This window comes from Cyprinodon tularosa, unplaced genomic scaffold (genome assembly GCF_016077235.1).
Source record: "Cyprinodon tularosa strain WSP-4 unplaced genomic scaffold, ASM1607723v1 ctg528, whole genome shotgun sequence".
Taxonomy (NCBI): domain Eukaryota; kingdom Metazoa; phylum Chordata; class Actinopteri; order Cyprinodontiformes; family Cyprinodontidae; genus Cyprinodon; species Cyprinodon tularosa.
In genome coordinates, this window is record NW_024039261.1 from 229,507 (window position 1) to 252,048 (window position 22,542).

At 35.7% G+C, this 22,542-nt stretch overlaps 1 protein-coding gene across 1 annotated transcript in view; it reads left to right on the top strand.

Moving 5' to 3' along the window:
• adgb (androglobin) overlaps window positions 1-22,542 on the top strand; it is a 42,900-nt gene that overhangs the window by 14,686 nt on the left and 5,672 nt on the right. The window contains exons 10-29 of the mRNA XM_038304191.1: window positions 261-435; window positions 782-875; window positions 1,331-1,460; window positions 5,116-5,161; window positions 6,002-6,098; window positions 6,192-6,255; window positions 6,407-6,502; window positions 6,648-6,753; window positions 6,910-7,060; window positions 10,085-10,199; window positions 10,947-11,114; window positions 11,840-11,978; window positions 12,674-12,805; window positions 14,714-14,807; window positions 15,801-15,932; window positions 17,186-17,333; window positions 17,424-17,611; window positions 17,715-17,881; window positions 20,406-20,521; window positions 21,823-21,934. Of these exons, the coding sequence (XP_038160119.1) occupies window positions 261-435; window positions 782-875; window positions 1,331-1,460; window positions 5,116-5,161; window positions 6,002-6,098; window positions 6,192-6,255; window positions 6,407-6,502; window positions 6,648-6,753; window positions 6,910-7,060; window positions 10,085-10,199; window positions 10,947-11,114; window positions 11,840-11,978; window positions 12,674-12,805; window positions 14,714-14,807; window positions 15,801-15,932; window positions 17,186-17,333; window positions 17,424-17,611; window positions 17,715-17,881; window positions 20,406-20,521; window positions 21,823-21,934 (2,470 nt within the window). The remainder of the gene's footprint in view (window positions 1-260; window positions 436-781; window positions 876-1,330; window positions 1,461-5,115; window positions 5,162-6,001; window positions 6,099-6,191; window positions 6,256-6,406; window positions 6,503-6,647; window positions 6,754-6,909; window positions 7,061-10,084; window positions 10,200-10,946; window positions 11,115-11,839; window positions 11,979-12,673; window positions 12,806-14,713; window positions 14,808-15,800; window positions 15,933-17,185; window positions 17,334-17,423; window positions 17,612-17,714; window positions 17,882-20,405; window positions 20,522-21,822; window positions 21,935-22,542) is intronic.

Genomic DNA, 22,542 nt, shown 5'->3' on the forward strand with positions numbered 1-22,542 from the left:
CTACAACCACTTATTCAGATTTAACTGGCAATTACTTTTTTGCTAATATGATTTGAATAGCTTTTTTACAGCTAAAAGCAATTTTTGTAACATATGTCTTCCTGGGCTTGGTTTCGTTTAATAATAACATTTGCTTAATGATCTATGACAAAAAGGAAATCTATATGAGACAAATACTTTTTTTATTAGTATTAAGTATTAACTTTTTCTGATTACTTCACGTTTTTATGTCTCTGCACCCAATATATATGATCATGCAGGCAAATTCCCAAGAACTTTTACGTCACTATGGCTTGTCAATGCTACATAGCCATGTTGTCCTGCTGACCAGAACCCGAACGTGTCAACTGCATTCCACTCCCAAACCCTTGACTGTGCCCCAATGGAAGCTCATCCGTCCACGCAAGAAGACAGTGATTTCATCTGAACCCCGAAGTAAAACAAAAAAAGAGAGAAAAAAACCCTACATATATATATATATATATATATATATATATATATACTTATATATATATATATATACTTATATATATATATATATATATATAGATATACGTATATATACATATATTTATAGATAGATAGGTATTTTTTTACAAAGGTATTTTTCAAATTTAGATCGTGTACTTATATTTTCATATCAACATTGAAATATATATATATATATATATATATATATATATATATATATATATATATATATATATATATATATATATATATATATATATATATATATATATATAATATATATACACAACTTTTGCTTTTTTCTCTGTAGAGCCGCAGTTGCCAAAACCACAACAATTCATTGAGGTTGCCAGCCCTTTTCTGTTTGACAGTTTTATAAGCAGAGAAGGCTGTATCCCAGAACTGTAAGTGCCTAAAATGTGTCACATTTTCTATAAAGTTCATGTTTTTTCTTCTTTAGTTTATTAATTTTTTTTTGCAAAATGGTATTTTCTTGTATTTTCGCTTTTAACTTGTTACAACTGAGTAGAAGAAAATATTAAAATTATTTTAATACCTTACTCTAAAAAGAAGAATTAGCATATGCTGAAAAAGCTAATTCTTCTTATTTTCTCATCACATGGTAATGGAATATTACTTAATAATTATTTAAAAAATTAATTTAAAATGTTTATAATTTACATATGAACAATACTATTATTCTTCTGTGCAAAATGGTTTTATCAATGAGTAGGCAGATCAAGTAAAATGTACTGTTTGAAATCTTCCCTCGTTAGAGTAGCTTTAAAGCTTAATATTGATTACTGTTAGCTGGGTAACAGGATTTATTATACTGTAATGATTATATATCTTTGTTTAGTAGAGAGACCAAGCAGAGCACTGAAATGAAGGGTTTCCATGGATCCCCTTTGGTGTTGATTTCGGAGACAGAGGAGACAGAGAGCCTTGAGCTTGATGTAGCTGAACCAAATGCCACGGATGAACTGAAGGTACTCAGAATTTCTGTCTGCACAGGTTTGCTTTTAATATATATTGTACATCTAACATCAGCTAGTTTAACAAGTGAAACATACAGTAGTTGTTTAGAGAATATGCAGATGGCATAATCATCTTATATGATCTTTAAGGCCTTTCTATTTCAGCGTTGTTAAAAATGCTACATTTTGTTATTCATTACATTCTTTTATTACTGTGTTCTTACACTTCCATTTGGCTTAGGCTGATCAGTAAGGCTTGGTGACAGCTCCGCTGCCATCCCCCATTCTCAAAGTCACTTCTGTTATCTGCCGCTCAGGCCGCTACTAACCAGGGGCGTGTTTGTACTAAAGAAAGAACCAGCTCAGAAAGAGAAATACTGGAGGCTAGCATTCAGAGCAGAAGATGGAAGCGGAGATGAAGACAGAAGCAAAGATGGAAAGGAGCACAGAGGGGCAACTACTGCCATAAAACAAGATATGAGAAGGGAATGAAAAATGAAAAGAAAGGGATAGTTCCATGGGTGATGTAAAGGCCAAACACGAATAGAGTCTCTGTTGAGTGGTAGTGCTGGTGAACAGACCACATGGGTTTCATACAGGGAGAGGTCATGTACTATGCTGATTAAAAAAAGATGTGCAATTAGATGGTGAGCCATCAGTGTCTATGTCTCTGGGGGGCTTCATTATTACACTTCAGTCCTAGCATACACAGGAAAAAATAGCATTCATATTAGCTGTCCTCTTGTGTAACTTTGAGCAGCTATAGAGTGGATAGGTTAGAGCAGTGCTGGCATGCTAATTGGATTTGTGTATTCAGACTTCTCAGATTGGTTTGCATGTGTCGGATGTGTGACACTTTCTGTGGTGATCACATGGTGGGTCACAAGCCGAGACAGTGGATCAAACAAGCAGAGATCCTTGGCATGTTTTTTTTTTTTTCTCCGTTTATTGACCTTAGCCAATAGAATTGAGCTCTGTCACTGACTCCGGCGAGGTCTCATGACATCATCAATACACACACCGGCATATTCCCTCTGTTGGGGTGGAGTTCAAATAACTAGACCATGCACTGCAAAAACAATCTAGAAATAAGTAAAAATTTCTTAAATTAAGTGTATTCACCCTTAATTTGAGTAGGTAAATGAGATAGTTTGCCAATGGAATGAGTAATTTTACTCTTAAATAAGATAATTAGATAATATGCACTTGAAATAAGACAATGCAATTGTGTTTTCTTATTTTAAATGTAAATTGTCTTGTTCCACTGGCAAAATGTCTCTTTTACCTCCTCAATTCAAGAACAAATGCACTTATTTAAAAAAAAATTACTTATCTAGATTTAGATTTTTTGCAGTGTGATATAAACTCCCTGCTTCTACTTCTACTTCTACATAACCAAAACGTATATAACTTCAGGTTTTAACTTTTCAATCTTCTTTTGTCTTGTAATCTCTGATACCAACATCAACACTTTCCAGTCTCATTTTCACATCTCCCCCACACAGAGGCATAGAGTAGTATGTGGGTACAGAAAACATTGCATGACTTGGAGCTTGACTTAAAGTTTTATATGCCTGCCAACAAACACACAGACATGTACATATTGACATTTTTGTTGAAGCAAAGCTCTTTTATAGCGGTAGAGAGGAGGTCAAGTGTGCCTCCCGATCACAATGTCTCTTTCCGTCTGTCTGAATCTCTGGGTACTTATTTGAATAAGTGGTGACTCACATGCAGCAGCAGACACACTGTGCCTCTCTGAGTCAGAGAGTCTTGGCTGGAGTTACTTTGAAGCTACACAATACAAAATGATCATTCTTGTTCAGAGCTGAGTAAACCCTTGGACATTCACCAAATTGGTTCCTCAAGGGACTGTGTTTGACACAGACTTCATATGAAAGGAGGGAGGTTTAGATTACTGAGACGTGCACATCTTCCTCCACTTGGCTGTGATTGTCAGTAATGCACGTTTTTGGAACAATCACCTTCTTTATAATTTAAATTTACCTTGTTTGGTTAACTTTTCTTAGTGCCTATTCAGAACAAAATTCCTCTTGTTGCTCTGCACTAAAAAATATATTTTTGAAAGGGACCAAATAATCCTTGAAATCTTTCCTGTTCTATCATTTACAATCAGAAAGTCCTTGTTTAGTGTATCTAACATGATAGACAACCGTAAAGCAGCGTATAATTGTGAAGTAAGAAGAAAATGACACAAAGAAATAATACTTTGATTGGGTATTTCCAAAATCTATGTTTGTTTAATTGGACAATCTAAATGAAAGAATGTGCACTTGATTACATTCAAAAGCCAGGCTTCTCTGGCAAACAACACTAATCTGAGAAACAAGCAGTTTCTCAGATTATTACCAAAGAAATCGACATCTTGAATGGGACATTTTACTGACAAGACTATTAGTTTTTTTTTTTTTTTTTCAAATCTGGTCTTTAAAGGGCAGCAGCCAATGCTGAAAGAGAACCTTAAGAGGTCCTTTACATGTTTTTACAAGCCATGCTGTAAACACCAAACGTGGAAGAATGAGCTTTGGTAAGAATAAAATAGAACTTTAATTTTCACCATACTGGACTGCTGCATCAAGCTGGGTGACAAATAAAGCTATTCTACTTATGAAATATGGTAGTGGCAGCATGATGATACACCGATAATGGTCAGAGTTGATGGAAATACCAGTGGAGCTAATTACATGGTATTTACGGGACAAAACCTGTTGAGGGAAACATAGAATCAGACTGAAGTAGAGATTCACCACCTAGCAAGAAAACAACTTTTGATATAATGCGTTAAGGTCAAATTTTATTCTAGAATGCAATTAAGAATCACTATGAATCACAGACTCGCCTAATCCAGTCTAACTAAGCTTAAACTTCACCCTTTAAAGTAAACATACACAACAGACTGGGTGTGTTATATCCCAAAAGGTTTGAACATTAAATTGCAGCATATGTCTTTCTTCTTTGCCGTTATGGACTACTTTGTCTCAGCCTAATGTGCAAAATTATAGTGAAATACATGTCAGTTGGTGGTTGAAAGTGTAATGAGTGAGAAGTGTGAAATATGAAAAAAATGAAATGACAAAACATTTTTTTATCCAGATAATCGAACTGAGGAAACAAGCCTATTTTATTAGAAGTCCATCCAGATTCAAGCCTTTATCCTTAATGTCTTTAATATCTCTCACTTTCTTTTCTCAATACAAAAATGCCTCCATGAAAATGCAGCCATCTAAATAAGAAGCGGAAAGAAGGGGAAAAATAGCTGTAGCAAAAAGTGTGTTATTTTTAAGTATATGATTATGACTCGTTAGCTCTGTCTTTAATAGGCTGGATAGACAGACAGGGAATCAGAGCTACTGTGTGAATCATCTCTTAAAGGAATAACAAACTAAACAACAGAACAACTCCTCCTCTGTCACTTGCATTCAAAGTAAATTAGAGCTGGTATTCCCTGGTGGTGTTTTTAGTAGGGCGGGGCAGCCCCTGTCACATTTAACTGTGTCTCTGTGTCGGGTGAGAATGGCACAACACCACAGCTGGCATGGAATAACTAGAGGGTAGAGGCATATCTCTCGCAGTGGTACTCTGTCAGCATCCCACAGTTCATGCTTCTCACACATTTTCTTTTCTCTCTCTCTGATTATCCCTCTAGGTTACAGCAGAGGACACGATAAAGGACAATGATCATTTCTCTGAAGGTAAAAGCTATTTCCATGCAGCATTTTCAGAACCTAAAATGAATATCTGTGTGAAAAAAACTGCCCTTTTAGTAGTAACATATTTAAATTGAAGAAATGGAAAATGATCTTTGTTTACACCTCATCCAAAGTCATTTTAATCAATGTCTTTAAAAGTATCAGTGCATTTCAGCCTAGTTATTGTGTATAGAAATATTTGGATCCTTCTTTCTTCTTCTTCTTCTTCTTCTTCTCTGTGGGCGAAATGAACATTTGAAAACGGTCTGAAATTTCAGCCTGTGACATCACTGCCTCCTCTCTGCCCCCTTTTAGTTGCTTAGTAACACCTGCAGCTTGAGTTAGCAGACCACCATTGCTCAGAAGCGGAGATGCTTGCCCTCATCGCCTCAGCTTCCTTATCAGAATCTTGTTTCAAGTAGAGCATAGGGTTAGACTCGGTGTGTATCTTTTGGAGATGGAGCCTGTGTGTGCATATGTCTGTGACTATGCACAGGATGCACAGAGAATGTGGGAGTTTGAGTGGGAGTATGGACGTGCGCTTACACTGTGCCATTATGTGGGAGTTTGGACTGTTAAACCCGCTATAAGGTTTTGAATCTAGGATAACTTACAGTATGAGTCACACATATTTATTTACTTGCAACATTTCAGGACTTGAGATTTTACTTTGGCATTAAACACGCCACTCAATTCAGTTAGCAATAAACCTGAAAAGGACATTATTTTGTTGTTATATAATGATTTAAAACACAACCGATCCACCCGAAAAGGGTGCTCCAAAGATATCCAAAAATATATGTGGTTTTCTTACCGACCTTAGTTCACTTTACTTCCTTCCAGGTCAACCAACAACTGCGACATCAGAAACTCGAGCCAATGATGCTAGACCCCTACTGAGGACATGGCTGGACATGGATGACTTTGCAAAATGTTTTCAGTGAGAAACAAATGCAAATTAAAGCTATTACTGTTCATTAAGGCCAGGCTTAAGCAGAAGAAAAATAAACACTTCTTTTTCATTTTTCTTTAGGACTTTGTTGGTCTTTCATAAACCCCAGATGTATAGTAATCATATTCATAAATCACATTTCAAGGTAAAAAATGCATCATAAGAAGTTATTAATATCTGCAGCTTTCCAATGAGTGTGTTCACAATTGTCTCTTAGCATTATTGTATATGTTTGTGATTTGAATAATACATTAAAATTGATTATTGCATTGTTACCTAACTTCTTTTATTATCAGACCACTGTCCTGCAAAAAGATATTGGAGGAAACAATGGCTTTGGATCATCTAATCAGTGTCTTTTTAACAGATCTGTGGATGTAGCAAGTGCTGAGGTACATATGCAAACATATAATACTTCCCATACAGTGAACATCAAAATTATTTTCTCCCTCACAGATTTTCCTTGCTTTTTTTCTTCTTCCAATTATGAAGCAGTATTTACAGTTTCTGTTTTTTTATGTGTGTTTCTTGGCACAGTGTGCAGAGGTGAGAGGGACTCACTATCTATATGTCGTATCTCTGCAACCTTCCCAGATCCTCATCAGTTTTTCTGCCCTCCTTTGGGGAGGAATTGGTGAGAAGAGTAAGAGAGTTTGCATGCAAACACACACTAAATAATTTTCTGTGCAGTTTCTGAGCCATAAATCATTTTGTGTGCTCTGACCTACATTTTCCATTTTTTTACTGAGAATTACATTAAATTGTAGAACTAATGTACTTTTATTCCTTCCCATTACAGCATCTGATATGGAGAAACAATTGTCTGGAGTATCCAGATCTGGAGTGCTACTTATTCAACCTCACTCCTGGACAAGCATGCAGTCTCAGCTTCCAGTTCTCACCATCAAGACCACCTACTCAAAGGCAGCCATGCTTAGCTTACCAGCAGGGTAGGATCGAATTGCTGAAACTGTGAGAAATTTGAACTGTGTTGATGAGCATAAAAGCTCAGGCTGTCTCTAAATAGTATTACATATCAAGTACTGGATTTACTACACACTTGCACTTTAATATTTTACATAATGTTTTACTTAAAAAATATATAGTATGGTTAACACACTCTACAAACATTAACACAGAATCAACATCTATTACCTCTTTTTTGAAGTTTTAATGAAAATGTTAAATAAGCATTTTGCTCTTTTGGGTGTTTAGAGCCATTGAGAAATCTGCCATCATGCAAGCACCTGCCCATCATGGTTGTCCTCAAAAGCAGCAAAACGTATCTGTCCCAGTCTCTATTAATGGCATTAGTTTGACCTAGAAGGAGAGGTCCTAGTTTCTGGGGTCAGGTGCAAGTGTGCAACATTGTAATTACCACTGAGCCATAATCTCACCCAACACTCAATTGACAGTGTCCCATAATACTTTCTCTCTGGTGAACTGTTATTATGCTCTTTTATGATAGTTTTGTGTCATCACACATCTCTGTTAATCTTTTTTTTTCTTGAGTTCTTTATGCCTTTCCCTTGTTCTATTTTTTTTCTTCTGCTTCTTCAGTCTATTTCAAGCACTGCTCCCCTGCTTACCAATTCACTTATGATGGATGAATTTTTTTGAAACTATAGTAATAGGCCTATAGTAATAGAATCCCTTATATTTAACCCAGGAATATACTGTAGCCAGTCATTTGATAGACAGACAAATGGTAACATTTCAAAGAAAGCAGTAAATCTGTCTTAAATATGGGGGATGAATTCAAGAATAGAGTTACTAGTTCATTACAAAAAATATGTAAGACTGCAAATTGAACAATGTAATGGTTAAATTAGTTTATTAAATTAAAATATATATTTCTTTTTATATATTTACTTCTAACCAACAAGCATCTGTATGCATTTTGCGTACAGATGTAGCAGACTTGTGTTGCCATTCTCTATGTATCTCTGATGGAATAAAAGAAAAAGCTTAGTTTTATCCTCTTTGATGAGTGGAAATAAAATAGTTTTACGATTTCAATCTGCAAAAATCACACGGAGAGAAAAGACAATTAGAAGAAATTTATTGATACAAGCAAGATGCCATTAAAAATACAACAGACAATATAAAAAGATTGTATACAGTACAAAAGATTAAGTTATAATGTCCTAGAATATGTTTCCTTTAGGTAAAAAAAAATATCTGCACAGTAGAGAGCTGAGGAAAAACTACACAGTAGTTGACTTGGATTATTGCACTTGCACTGCAGAAGTGTACTGACCATATGAACAAGTACAAATTATACAGACTACACAGTAGTTGACTTTATTGCACTTGTATTACAGAGATGCACAGACCTTATAAATAAGTAAAAAATTACACAGGCTACACAGTAGTTGGCATTTCAAGGTGAAAAACTCTAACAAAGAGAAAAGACAATTAGGAGAAATTTCTTGATACAATTACTTTGTCTTTGGAACTCAGACCTCGGCAGGAAACATAGCACTGAATTTTGATTGATATGCATGAACAGGAGCAAAGAATAGGGCTGTTGCCCCCTAGGCCTGAAACTGGGGGTGGAGTGGAGATAGATGAAGTTGGTCAGTCTGTAGACTGATGGCATATACAGTAGATGGAAGTCCAGTTTGATAACACACGTTGAGTAACCCTGTCCATTATGAGTAAGCATGAAGCGACAGTGGAGAGTAAAAACTTCCCATTGGAAGAAACCTCTGGCAGAACCAAGCTCAACATAGCGGTCTTTTGTTGGACCGGTTGAAATGAGACGCAGAATGCAATAAGAGTCCAGGAGTAATGAAACTGATGAAATTTTAGCTACAACGGTGGAGGAGGGACTGGAGGTTAGGTTGAAACGGGGTCATCTGCATAAGGTCTTAAAGCGCACCACCTGCGCACTAGGTAGCAGCCGAGTTGCGAATTGGAGGCCTTTTAAGATTAACTTGATGCTGATTGGCTTTTGAGAAGGCGTGGCTCAAAGCTGATTGGCTGTGTTATAGGCAGATGAAGGCATCAGTTTATTCAGTTGAACTTCAGCATAGGCTCCATGTTTCAAGTGGGGAAATTCACCTCAAAATTTCGTTGCAGTCAAATAGTTAGGATTATGATCCTACCTTTAAATATTATGTTTCAGTTGTTACGATTATCTTGCCTTAAAAGCCCCCCTTAGGAACAGTTGTTTTACCTGTATGTCTCACTGTTTCCCTGTGATGGACTGAAAAGCATAGTTGTAGCCAAGATTTAAGCCTCAACTTATTTATTAATGGGCTCCTTGTAACCACTGGAAAATTTGGAATTGCTACGAGAATATTATTGTATTAATTTGACTATATAAAGACAAAAATGAATAAAAAAAAACACTTAAACCAGCCCAATGTTTCAAGATCTTCACAAGTTGTTGGATTTTTTTGTTATTTGCTTAGTTTTTTTATTTTGAGAAAGACATTTAATGTGGTTATTTCTATATTCTATCTGATTGTGAACGATGCCTGCTTTGATTTTATTTAATTTATCGTACTGAAGGACAAGTCTTCATATTTTATCAATTTACAGTTAAATTTTTTTTGTACCTCTGCCTCCTTTTGTATCTCCTCTTCTTTCTGTATGTCGGCTTCTGTCTCTTTGAACCCAAGTTGGCTTTGGCAGATGGCCGCTCATACTTAACCTGGTTCTGCTGGAGGTTTCTTTCTGTCCAAAGGGAGTTTTTCCTCTCCACTGTTGCTACAAGCATGTTTGGTGTGAGGGATTGCCTTTGGAGTCAATGAGTAGATGCTATCAGCTAGTTTTCTTACATAGAAAACTTTGAATCAATCTCACTGTATGATCTGGTTGAATTGGCTCTGTAATGAGCCTTGAGATGATATGTGTTGTGAATTGGCGCTATATAAATAAACTGAACTGGATTTAATTTTAGTAAATGGTCTGTGTTTCAAATCTTTTCAACAAAAAATCTTTTTGTCAACTCTCTTCTTTCCCAGGCGTCATTTATTCTGCCTCCATGCACATGGGACTCAAGGCTACGACATCCACCTGTGCAGCGAGACGTATTTTATCATAGGAGATGAAGAAGCCATTATGCCCCATCTTGAAAAGGTTACTAAGAACTTTTAACAATTATTAGTGATTCTAGTGTACAAAAGCTGGGATTCTAAACAAAAATCTTTTTATTTGTGTTATGCTGGAAAAATCCAGCTAACTTGAAATTGATCTGTTTATTGTGTCGGAAAAATGTATGAGGTGGAAAGATTTAAAAAAACATAGTGAACCTTACAACCAAAAGGTAGAATATTCAGTTACAGCAATGTACTTTGCTGTATCTATGTATGGAAATTCAGGAAACGAGAAACTCTTGAAAATAAACCCCTTTGTTGGGGGCCCCTGTATTTTCTTAGATTTTACACTGCAAAAAATATAAATCTCAATAAGTTATTTTTTCTTAAAATAAGTGTGTTTTTCCTTGATTTGAGGAGATAAGTAAGACACTTTGCCAATGGAACAAGACAATTTCCTTTTAAAATAAGAAAAAAATATTTTATCGTCTTATTTCAAGTAAATATTATCTAACTATCTTATTTTAAGAGTGAAAATACTCATTCCATTGGCAAATCATCTTATTTACCTGCTCAAATTAAGGCTAAATATACTTAATTTAAGCCATTTTTTACTTATTTCTGGATTGTTTTTGCAGTGTAGATCTGTCTCTGTTGCATAAAATTTGGTTCACAGGTCACACTTCTATTTTTCCATTGCATTTTTGCAACCATCTGCAACAATTTTAGTTTCATTCTTTTTATCTGGCATTAGTAAATAAAAACATATACTTCGATCCTTTCTTAACAGGAAAGAGCTCTCTTCACTGTGCAAGCCTCGACCATATTTAAGGCCTTGTCCAGCATGGTTGCATCCTTCAGTGATGAGGAGAAGCTGCCATCATTTAGAGAGACTCTGGAAAAGACTCTTTTTCTCCATAACATCTGCTCCAAGACAGATAAATTGAAATGCCAAAAGGTAAGTTGTGATCATAATGTGGTATTGATATAATGCAATGTAGAAAATTATCTTTTCTTTGGAGTATATACTGTATGTAAATAGTAGCCCAAGTGTGAAAACACAATTAGCAATAGTAGTTTTATTCATTCTGGCCTCAGAGCTGCAAGGCTATTAGGGAGAGAAGTTGTTTATCCTGTTATGGAATGTTTGGGATACAAATAATTGTTCTCATAACAAACTAAACAGTTTCTCCGTTTTTTTATTCAAAGCATTATATGATTTCTCTACCTTGCAGTAATTGTTTTGAGACCATGAGATGTGCAGACCATCACATCCTTTCTGCAGGGTTTAAATTAGTGAGACAAGCTTTGTATAGCCAGAGCAGAGCTGGACATTATGCCATCATGTTCTTTTACATTGCAAAGAAAATAAAGTGCCGTCTGCATAGTTGAATACCTTTTCTCTACTGCAAGACTAATAAACAATGTGAAATAAGAAATTAGATTAAAAAAATATTAGATGTACCAAGGTTTAATAATTAATAAACAGAGGCCATTATGAGTTGCTTTTACATGTACACAAACATTTGTATGTAAGAATAGCATATTCTTGAAAAGTGTTTTTGGGTTTTATTTTAAGATGCACTTATTTTAAGATTTACACATGTATGCATTTATTCTGTATCTCTGTGTGATTGTGTGTGTGTGTGTGTGTGTTTGTGTGTGTGTGTCCTGAAAACAAAGGTTTTTAACTCAGCAGTTTACCACATGGCTTGTGAGGCCATGGGCAGAAAGCTTACATCAGAGGAGCACTTTGCACTTCAAGGCCTTACTGGTGACCCCTCACCCTTGACCTCGGACCTCGAAGAATCACATGCTACAGGTTTCATCTACATGTTAACAAATACAACAGATTCAGCATATGTCGGTATTTCACAATTAGCTTGCAGCCCTGATGCTTATTTCTTTAACAACTGTTTAAATTTGAATCCACTTACAGAAATATTTTATTTCCTTTGTTTAAAGAAACACTGCATAACTTTTGACCCAAGTATTAGCTTAATTTGAAATATTTTAAATTATTTTTCAAGTACATATTATGTGAGCTTAAGTGCCACCTTAAGGCAGGCAGCCTGAGCTCCGCTTAAGGTAACAGCTAAGTTAGAAGTTGTTGTTAAGCAATTTAATGCTCACCTGACCAGACTATTCATTTATTGATTTAGGATTTATTTAGAAGGGTTAATGTGGCCTTGTCTTTACAATAATCTCCATGAGCTCACAGTCTACTGGTCTAAAGTGGTCTGCTATTAGATTCCATAACTCCAAGGTAGACTGTTAAATGTTGTGATAGTGCAGTGATGCCAGTAGAATTCAGTGTTGCTAAGTTGTAGATCAAGCCCCCCAGTGAGTAAGAGTTATAGTGTTGCTTTAAAATCAGACAGAAACTATAAGTTATTGATTAAGACTGATTTCAGAATATTGCATAATTTAATAATTGACTTACTCTTTAATCAATTAGATTTATAAATATCTGATATTTTCACTTTATTCATTTTTTCTCATTCTGTTCTGTTGTAGCAGATACAAATCCATCAGAAATATGGGAAGACAGGGAGCCAAAGCACGAAGGGACAAACCAGGCAGACATCATTCTGCAAGCTGAATCTGAAGGGCACTTGGAGGAAGGGATGCCTAATGTCTCAAAAACTGGTAAACATGTACATAAGTAGTGGAAAAACATGCAACAAATGCAGAAAAGCATACAATTTCATGTAATGTTTAAATGTATCTTATTTTTTAAACTAAGCAAAGAAGCAAAGACAAGGAAAGAAAATAGAAAAAGAAGTGTCAAGAGAACACACAGGTACAGACAACTTCACACAATCTGGTCAATAATAACTTATTAAATATAATTTCAAGACAAAACAATGAACTAGTTACAGTAATTGTTTCTTCATTTTCTCAGCTCTCCTGTAAATGAATATGCCTCCTTAGTTCAACTTTGCATGTAAACTGCTGAATTTCATTTTAAGGCAATTAATAACAATTTAATCAGTAAATTGTCTAAATTTCGATATTATACCATAGACATACTAAATAATCCAAATACTTACTACCAGAGCTACATGTTGCTAATCTCACTAGTCAATATTTAGTTTATATCAGTCCACCTCATTCCATTAGATTGCAATCATGCAGTGACATTCATATAACATTTTCATATTGCATACTATGTAGTTTGATCCAAATAAGATGTTACAATCAAAGCCAGTAGAAGTTGAATATGAGGTACCACGCTTCTGCAGATTGATGAAGAAACTCTGGAGGTGACATTTGATTTCATTTCAATTGCTGCAGGCTTGTTTTGGCAACTCCAGGCATTATGTGTGACAGTCTCAAAACAACACAATAGTTGCTTCTATGAGGTATCGCTTTTAAAGAAAAAAAGAAACTGACGCTATTGGAGCCTTCCAAATATCTGAAATGCTTTCATTGTCGTAGAATCTGCCAGCACTGCCAGAAAAACGCTGATGGTTGTTTATATGCCATTAACATTGACAGACCGATGCACACTCAGGCTTAGCTGCATGATGGTTATAAAACTGGATGGTCATGCTTCTTTTTTCTTCCTTTTTTTTCCATCTGTCCTGTGTGCATCTTTTCACTGCATTTCTCTCTTTGGTTTGTAAAGCAACCCATGTCCGCACATCCAGCCATAGGATATTGAGCCTTTTAATCTCAAAATGACTATTTACCTCCTACATATAGTCAAAAAGGGAACAACAGTGAGATTAAGAGATTATGATGACTAGTTTATAATATGTCATTAGTGTAAGAAAATCATGAACCACATCATCATCATCATCAGTATATTTCTAAAGAATCTTCAAAGATATGCTGAGGTGGAAATAGTGTTGTGCCCTGTCTAAATATTAAACACACTGCGTAGGTAATAAATCCCATTCATTCAGCATACTGGCAAAAATGTGACTTTATCTATACAGAAACTAGGAACTTGTTGACCCTGTTAAGAAAAAGAATGTGAAAAGAATGAAAATCACCCCATTATTTATTGCAGTACTATAACTGCACTGTGAAAAAGGCTGAAAAATGTAACATTTAATCAAATTCAAATGTTTTGTGAGCCTCTAGAAAGCTGTAAGCTTTTTAAAAACGAAACATGCTAATATGATATTTGATCTTCTCCCTATTTAACACTGGCTATGAGGTCACAAAAACATCTTTCTGGCATAGAGATGGGATTCCAAAGTTCTGCAGAAAAAAGAAAACCTAAATATTTTTACACAAATCCAAAATATAAACATGAATTGTAGACATATGAGCAAGAATCTTTTTGTCAGGTCAGCAAGGACAGAAATCAGCAACTTTAAAAGGATAAACTGTTATACGAATAAGAACAATACCATCCTGACAGACACAAACGAAAAAGGAAAAACATTAAAAGAAAATCTGACAAATTGAATACCATTTCCAGTTGCTATGACTCCTTTAAACTATGCTGTGATCAATAATGATTTATTATGTTTGACAGAAATATGTATCATCTTTAAGCCTAACTAGTAGCTGCCTCTTGTGTTTGTATACTTTTTGATTCAGGAACAAAGGAAAACCCTAGAACTTCCAAGACTCTGTCAGATATGTGGCTAAAGATTGAATCAGATGCAGACAAACATGCTGCCTTCTTGCTACGGTAAATAAGACACTCATTTTTAAAATGTTAAGCTGTTATGAGGTATAGAAATACAATTTTATGGTTAATCTCAATAGATTTGAATCTTAATGAAACATTCATATTTTCAATAACTCTATCTAAGAGAAACACATTACATAGATAAAGTATGCAGTGATTGATTTTTTTCAGGTCCCTTTTCTCTTGATCATGATAATTTTCTGTTTACAGTTAGTGAAAGAGCACTTTGGATCTCCTACAATATCAAAACATCACATCAGTCCAATAACAAATACACAAATACGGGCTTAATGAAAGTATGCTTTATATACGCTTAAGAAGGTATATCTGATTTAACAAAAAAAAAAAAACTTCATCTGATTACAATTTTCAAATTACAAGGATATGGCTGTTTGCATCAATGCTTAGCGTATGTTTTTGTGTGCATTTTTATACATGAAAAGCAATGATTGAGAGAATACTGAATCAGTCAAGATTTAGTTCTTTGCCCATACTGGTGCAATGTGGTCATGAAATTTTCCTCTAATGCATACCCAGAGTCCACTTCCTCTCCTGGTTGTAGCAGCCTGTGGGGGCCATGCAGGGAGTATTTTCCACATTGTGTTCCATCTTTTCCCAGTGGTACCATCTGCTGTTTATGCTCACCCTGTACCAATCAGCTTGCAGCGTCTGTCGCATGACCCGCTGCCTGAGGAAGTATACATGGGCATGAAGACTGAAAGTTCGGGAGGGCAGAGGGGGCAATTGTTGGATGTTGTCAGCCTTTGAGCATGCGCTGACATATGCATCCACTTCATGCTGAAAAGCATAAAACTGCATCTTCTCTTTTCCAGTGTAGCTGTTCATTCATGTGCTATAGTTCCTCATCAATATTCTAATATGTAAACATTTAATTTTCAAAATACATTTTTTAGAAATTTTCTTTACACTTTATATAAAATAATTTTATCAAAACAGATTGTTTAAATATTCTAACATATCTTTCCTGTCTAGGTACATCATTGAAAATTCTGGAGAAATTACAGAACTCCAATGCTGTTTGCAGGATGAATCAGCGAGAATCACCTTTGCTGATTACTCCGTCTCATTCAAGAAGACAACCCAGTCCTGGGTTTTGGTCTTCAGGTTAGAGAATACATATAGTTTAAATATTAGATTTGAAAGTTAGTCAGTTTCCTCCTGATCCAAGTTATCAATTCACAGTTCCTCTTTTACACTCTCCTTAAGACACAACTATCTTTAACACTTTATGTAAGGTAATATTGTGGTTCATATGTATGTTCCGGAAAATAAGTCCCTAAACTAAACTGTTAGTACAATCAAGAGTTTTTTTCAGATATACTTGCAGTCTTCTGTTTAGCCTTTTGTTATTCGTTAAGAGTGTCCCTAGCTTTTACTCTCTCGAAACCTAAATAAACTGTTAATTGTTGTAAGTGGCAGTTAAGCAAAAGAAATAGTTGATTCTGGCCATAAACCAATTTGTTGTTGCATCTTCAAACTTACTCTTTGTTTGAAGATGCAACAATAATCTGATCCTGAATTTCAACCAACAAGGGAGATAATTGTAGATTTCAAAATAAACAGGCACTAGATCAGGGGTGCTCAAGTCCAGTCCTTAAGAGCTACTATCCTGCAACTTTTTGACGCAACCATTTTTAACACATCTGAATCAAATGAGTGCCTCTGCTGAGCTAAATGAGGGGATTGAGGCTTTTGATTCAGGTGTGCTAGAGAACAGATGCATCTAAAAGTTACAGGATGGTAGCTCTTGAGGACTGGACTAGATGAATCATTTTAACATCATGGGAGAAGAAGTAAAGGAGGAGTATAAATACATCGGTGTTCACCTGGGCAACAAACCTGACTGGAGACGGTACTACAATGTCCTTCACAAGAAAGGGCAGAGCAGACTGTACTTCCTGAGGAAGTTTAAGTCATTCAGTGTTTGCAGCAAGATGCTGCAAATCTTCTATAAGTGGTGGAGAGTGTGATCTTTTCACATCAGAGCAAACGATTTAAAGAAGGCTGGCTCTTTTCTTGGGACTTGTCTGGAACCTCTGGAGGTGATTTCACAAAGAATTCTTAATAAAGTGCAGAACATATTGGACAACATTGAGCATCCTCTTCCAAAGATGTTAACAACAGAGTGTCTTCAGTAAGAGGCTCATCCAGATCCGATACAAGACAGACTGCTACATAAGATCCTTATTGCTACAGCTATCATCATCTATAATAACTTGATAACTGCCCATAAGTTACTGCATCATGTATTTTCCCTTTATGGATTAAAAAAAGTTTTTTTTTTTGTTGAATTGAACTGAATTTATCAACAGAAATTATAGTTCTAGCTGACCAGTTTATTGTTTGTGTTTGTCTAGAGAGGTGTTCTTTGTTCCAGAGGAGATGCTACTGGTACCAGTAGTTTTTTCTATAATCCCTAATTGTTCTTTACATGTTGTAAACAATGACACTGGAGAGGAGATTGGAATGCTTAAAGTGCTTCCTCACGATTATAAACCCAACAAGGTTAGTGGATATAGGGTTTCATTTTACCAATTTATCAGAAAATAAATGTGTTGGTGCTTTAATTATACTTTTTGTTTATTTTTGTTACAGCTTGGTTACACATTTGTTGCAGAATCAATCAATCCTCAGATCCCTGCTGGTGAAGCCACGTGGCGACTACGTTTGATTGGTACAAAAGAACCACTTCCAAAACTGTCCCGTGAAACTCCTGCTAGTACATTCTCAGTGAAGGAATTCCAAGATTATTACATTCCAAACAAAGAAAATCATATATGTCGGTAAGAAGATGGATTGTATTCATCATCCTAAGAAATTATGGGCAGGCCAATTATAATCATCTGATACTAATAAAACCATTGACTATCTGAAAACCTTCTACAGGTACTGTGTGCAAGTGACTACAGATGTCCTGGGCACGATTCAGTTTGAAACCTCTGATCCACACGTTTGGATTCATCTGTCTGTTCTGGACGAAGAGGAGGAGGTGGCTGGTGTTACTGGGAGGGGCTTCGTTATACTTCCTGTATTTTTCTTCATGCCCAACAAAGGTCAGCACTCATTAGATATGCTAGGCTTGAGCATTTTATATTAAAATAATGTATTATGAGATAGAGGAACATCTTTATTTGCCAGAAGATTACAGCACCTTTAAAAGGTATTTTTACTTTTCATTTTTGGCAAACTTACAGTATGTAATGTATTTCTTATTGAGATTTTAGGTGATTGATTGCCCTCAAAAGGTGCATAGTTACTGTATAAGGTTTAAAGAAAAGCATAAATGGTTTTCAAGTAGTTTTTTTTGTAAATCTGACATGTATTTTTATTCATTCCCCATTACTCTTATAGTCAACAAATTTCCATTACCAGTTGCTTTTTAATTCAGTCCACCTATTTTTAATTCGGTCTGAGTACAAATCGTGTTGTGAAGGTGTCAAATGTTTGCTAGAGAAAATAGTTCAACAAGCAGCTTCATGAAGGTCAAGAAACACATAGGAGACAAGTCAGGAATAAAGTTATAAACATGTTTGAATCAGGGTTACTGTCAGAGTTTGCGGTGGCAGCAACAGATCATAAGCAAGTGCATGTTGAAAGGATATAATGGAAAAAGATAAACATACAGGATATGAGGGAAATCAAGGTGACAGCAACAGGATGTGGACAGCATGTAAACAGGATGTAAATATAAGACCGGACTATGAGGAAACAGAATTAATTACACTTGGCAGCAACTGAGTACAGGTGAGTCCAGTGAATAGAAACAATAACATGTGCAGGTTGTGAAAGTTAGATAATAACCCAATATAGGAGTGTTTCATTTGTTTCATCTAAAGGTACTTTATGGAGAGAATTCAATCAAATCATACAGACAAACTGATAAAAAATGTAAACAAGTCGATGACTTTGCAGGATTCGCTCTTCTGCAACAATTCCTCATGTATAAGGCACTGCTATATAAATAAGCGGAAATTGAAAAATAATGCAGAGCTACAGAAAAACTAAGACAGGACATGCAAAATGTGAAAAGGTTTAAGGTTTGTGGATATATTTGCAAGGCTTTGTACAAAGTTATTGTCTATTTGGAAAGTCCTGTCAACCTCAAATTTTTACCAAATATCTTTCCACAATGTATTGAATCCATCAAAAATATTTCTTTAAAGGAATAGTACACCCAAAACATGATTAGCCTTCATTTTCTACTCACCCCCATGCTGAACAACACTCTGGAGTACTTTTTTGATATCTCAAATGCATCTGGAGATCTGGGAGGCTTCTTGCTGTCTGCTGACATTCAAATAATGGAGGTCTATGGTGTCCGAGACAGAAAGGTCCATAAAAGTCCACAAAAAACGTGTCAATATTCCTCCATACTGCTCGTCCAATGTAATCCAAGTGTCCTGAGTGGGTAGCATCCAGAATTTACTCGAAACGAAGTCATTTAGAACGTTTTAGAGCCTAAACAGTAGTGTATAGGATTTCCTAATAGCGCCCCCATGCGCGCTCACGATTCTACGGAAGCCGGCAGACCAAACTGGAAGAAAGTGCGCATTCAGCGTCTGCTCTGCCGATAATGCAAGCGTAGAAGAAGAAATGTGCTGTTTACCTGTGCAAAGAAAGAAACAACGAAAGAAAAATGTCTGAGGACTTCAGTGATGAGGAAGAGCATGAGTTCTTTGCCGAGCTGAATGCGCTTGTTTGGTCTGCCGGCTTCCGTAGAATCGTGAGCGCGCATGGGGGCGCTATTAGGAAATCCTATACACTACTGTTTATGCTCTAAAAACATTCTAAATGACTTCGTTTCGAGTAAATTCTGGATGCTACCCACTCAGGACACTTGGATTACATTGGACGAGCAGTATGGAGGAATATTGACACGTTTTTGTGGACTTTTGTGGACCTTTCTGTCTCGGGCGCCATAGACCTCCATTATTTGAATGTCAGCAGACAGCAAGAAGCCTCCCCGATCTCCAGATGCATTTGAGATATCAAAAAAGTACTCCAGAGTTTTGTTCAGCATGGGGGTGAGTAGAAAATGAAGGCTAATCATGTTTTGGGTGTACTATTCCTTTAAGGCTTTTTAGAAAAAATAAAAATTAGGGTTCATAGATTAAACTACCCTATCTTAATTTGGTTTCCTGCTGTTTTGTCATGTTTTTTTTTCCATAACAAATTTAGCAGTACTCTAGAAAAATAACCTTGTGTCTGACTTTATATCATGAGTTCCTGAATGTTATCATGATGTTCAGCTGTTATGCTGATGTTTCAAAAACGCTTTTCTTTATTTTACAATTGAATCTTTTTTTAGCCAAATTCACGTCTTTATTCAGCAATATCTCTTGCTTCCCTAATTTCAGTTATACCTGCTTATTTTGGAATCAGTTTGTTTATGGATAAGATTTTTACGCATTGTTCAAGTGATAAAGTATAAAATTTTTAAACTAAGACAGTTGCAACTAATGTTATTTATTTATGTTAAATACCTAGGCTGTGAGGCCGCTCTGCCCTGATCTGTTAACCAACAAATTTAGCTTTGCTTTCATACCCTGTTAATTTTACTGTCACTTTGAATTACAGACCCGGGTTGTACAGATAAAAAACAAAATGTATCCTTGTACCAAGATACTTCTGAGCAAAGGCATGTCACAGCCAGCCCAGCAGGGAGATCAGACATCCCATCCGACCAGAGCAAGGTACCATCAAAGACTACTGTATTATTGCCAACACATAACTGATCTCTATTTCTCTGCTTGTCCTTCTCACCCAGTTAGTTACTCTCTGTCCATATCAGTTTTGCCTCCTGCAAGATAACGCCTGATTTTTAGGCATGCACACACACTGATTTACATTCACCCACACACACTTATACAGTGAGGATCTAACAAAGCAAGCAGCAGAATGTGAATTGGTGTTTTTGTGGCTGTGTGACTTATCCATATTTGCTATGAATAGCAGAATAACAATGATTAATTACCAGACGGTAACAACAGGTATTCTCCGTACCATCTTAAGTTTAAATCTTTTTGTCAAGTTACAGATCTGTATCATAGACACACTGTTTTAAAAAATATGAATATTTACCACACATCAATTTAAAACAAGGGAATTTTGCAGTTAAAATAAGTTTAGCACCTCATGATGTTTATGTTGGTTCACATTCATTAAGCCTTGAAAAAATTCCAAGTCCACAGGAACTACTGATATAGATCATATCAGATCCAACAGATCAGTGGACCAACACACCAGGAGCCATTGCGATCATACAGCTATTGATCCAGACTTTGAATCAATCAAGACTTGGAGTAGAATGACAGTAAACGTGATTAAGGCACAAGACCACACAGAATTTACGCTACGAGTGTCTTTCCCTGTAAACATCCCTTTATTGTAATCAGTATTTAACTTATACATTTAATTAGGTGAAAGTCACACTGTGACAGCCTGTGTGTTTATCCAACATGTAGGAAACATAGACCCTAATTTTCATCTTATAACACTAAAAGATTTCAGCACAAAAAAATGAAGCCTAGTAAAAGACTGTAACAGCTCGTGAGCCTGTTTCATGGTTTAAGATCCTGGAAAGCATTTAAAGGCAACCATTGAATTATATAGAACACATAGACATTGGAACCAACTGCCAATATGCAATGATGTGGCTATTTTAGCTAAATTATCCTGATAGCACACTACAAAAAGCTATAAGAAGTCTCAAGGAGCTGTAAAACATCTACTGCTGATATAACAGCTTAATCCTGTCCAATATAAAAGCTATAACACAAGATAAAATTCTAATGGATGTTTACAAAGAGGGACCTTTGCACTCTTAGAAAATGCATGACAGGAAGACTAAAGATTGGCAGAGATATCACAGACAAAGATTTCTGAAATAATATTTTTTGAACTGATTAGTCTAAAATTGACGTATGTGTATGTGTTGTTTTTTGTAGCATGTGCATTTTTTGTTTATATGTTGCCAATAATTTTTCTACTCCAGGATCATAAGTATGTGGTGCAGGCAGAGGTGCTCAGTAGCAGCTGGACTTTGGATGAATCCCAGATAACTTTTGTCCATATGCTACAAGAAATAAAGAGGAATGAAATGAGAGGTGAGTTCCATAAATCAAACTTGGCTAGACGCAACATCGAACACTTGGCCATTTTCCAAGGTGTCAAGTAAAGAAGTATAAATACTATACTCCTTTACTTAAGTAGAAATTTTTGTTATCGATTACTTTACTGGAGTGATAATTTTTCAGTCGACTTTTTACTCTTACTCCAAATTACCTGTTCTTTCTACTCTTAATTTTTTTTAAAGTAACCTTATTATTCATTTTTATTACAGTTTTTAAGTGACTCAAAATATCCTAAAGAGGTGGTGCAAAATGTCACAGCCAAGCACCACCGAGATGGTTGTTTTCCAAAAAGACTAGACAACTTTTGTACATCCATGGCGAAATGGCGTATTGTGAATTAATAGGGTTATTTTTCTAGTTTTTGATCAGTTACTTTAAGAAATTACTTTTTTTTTCTGTGCCGTGTACATTATCTGACCAACTATACCTAAATGATTGTTACAAAATCTGCCCTTTGAACATTAGTTCATCTACTCCAAGTTGGAATGTACTTTTACTGTCCAATAAAGGCTGACTTTATGCATCATAGGCAATTAATCAATATATCTGGGCTTCATGAAACACATTACTGCTTATTAGTG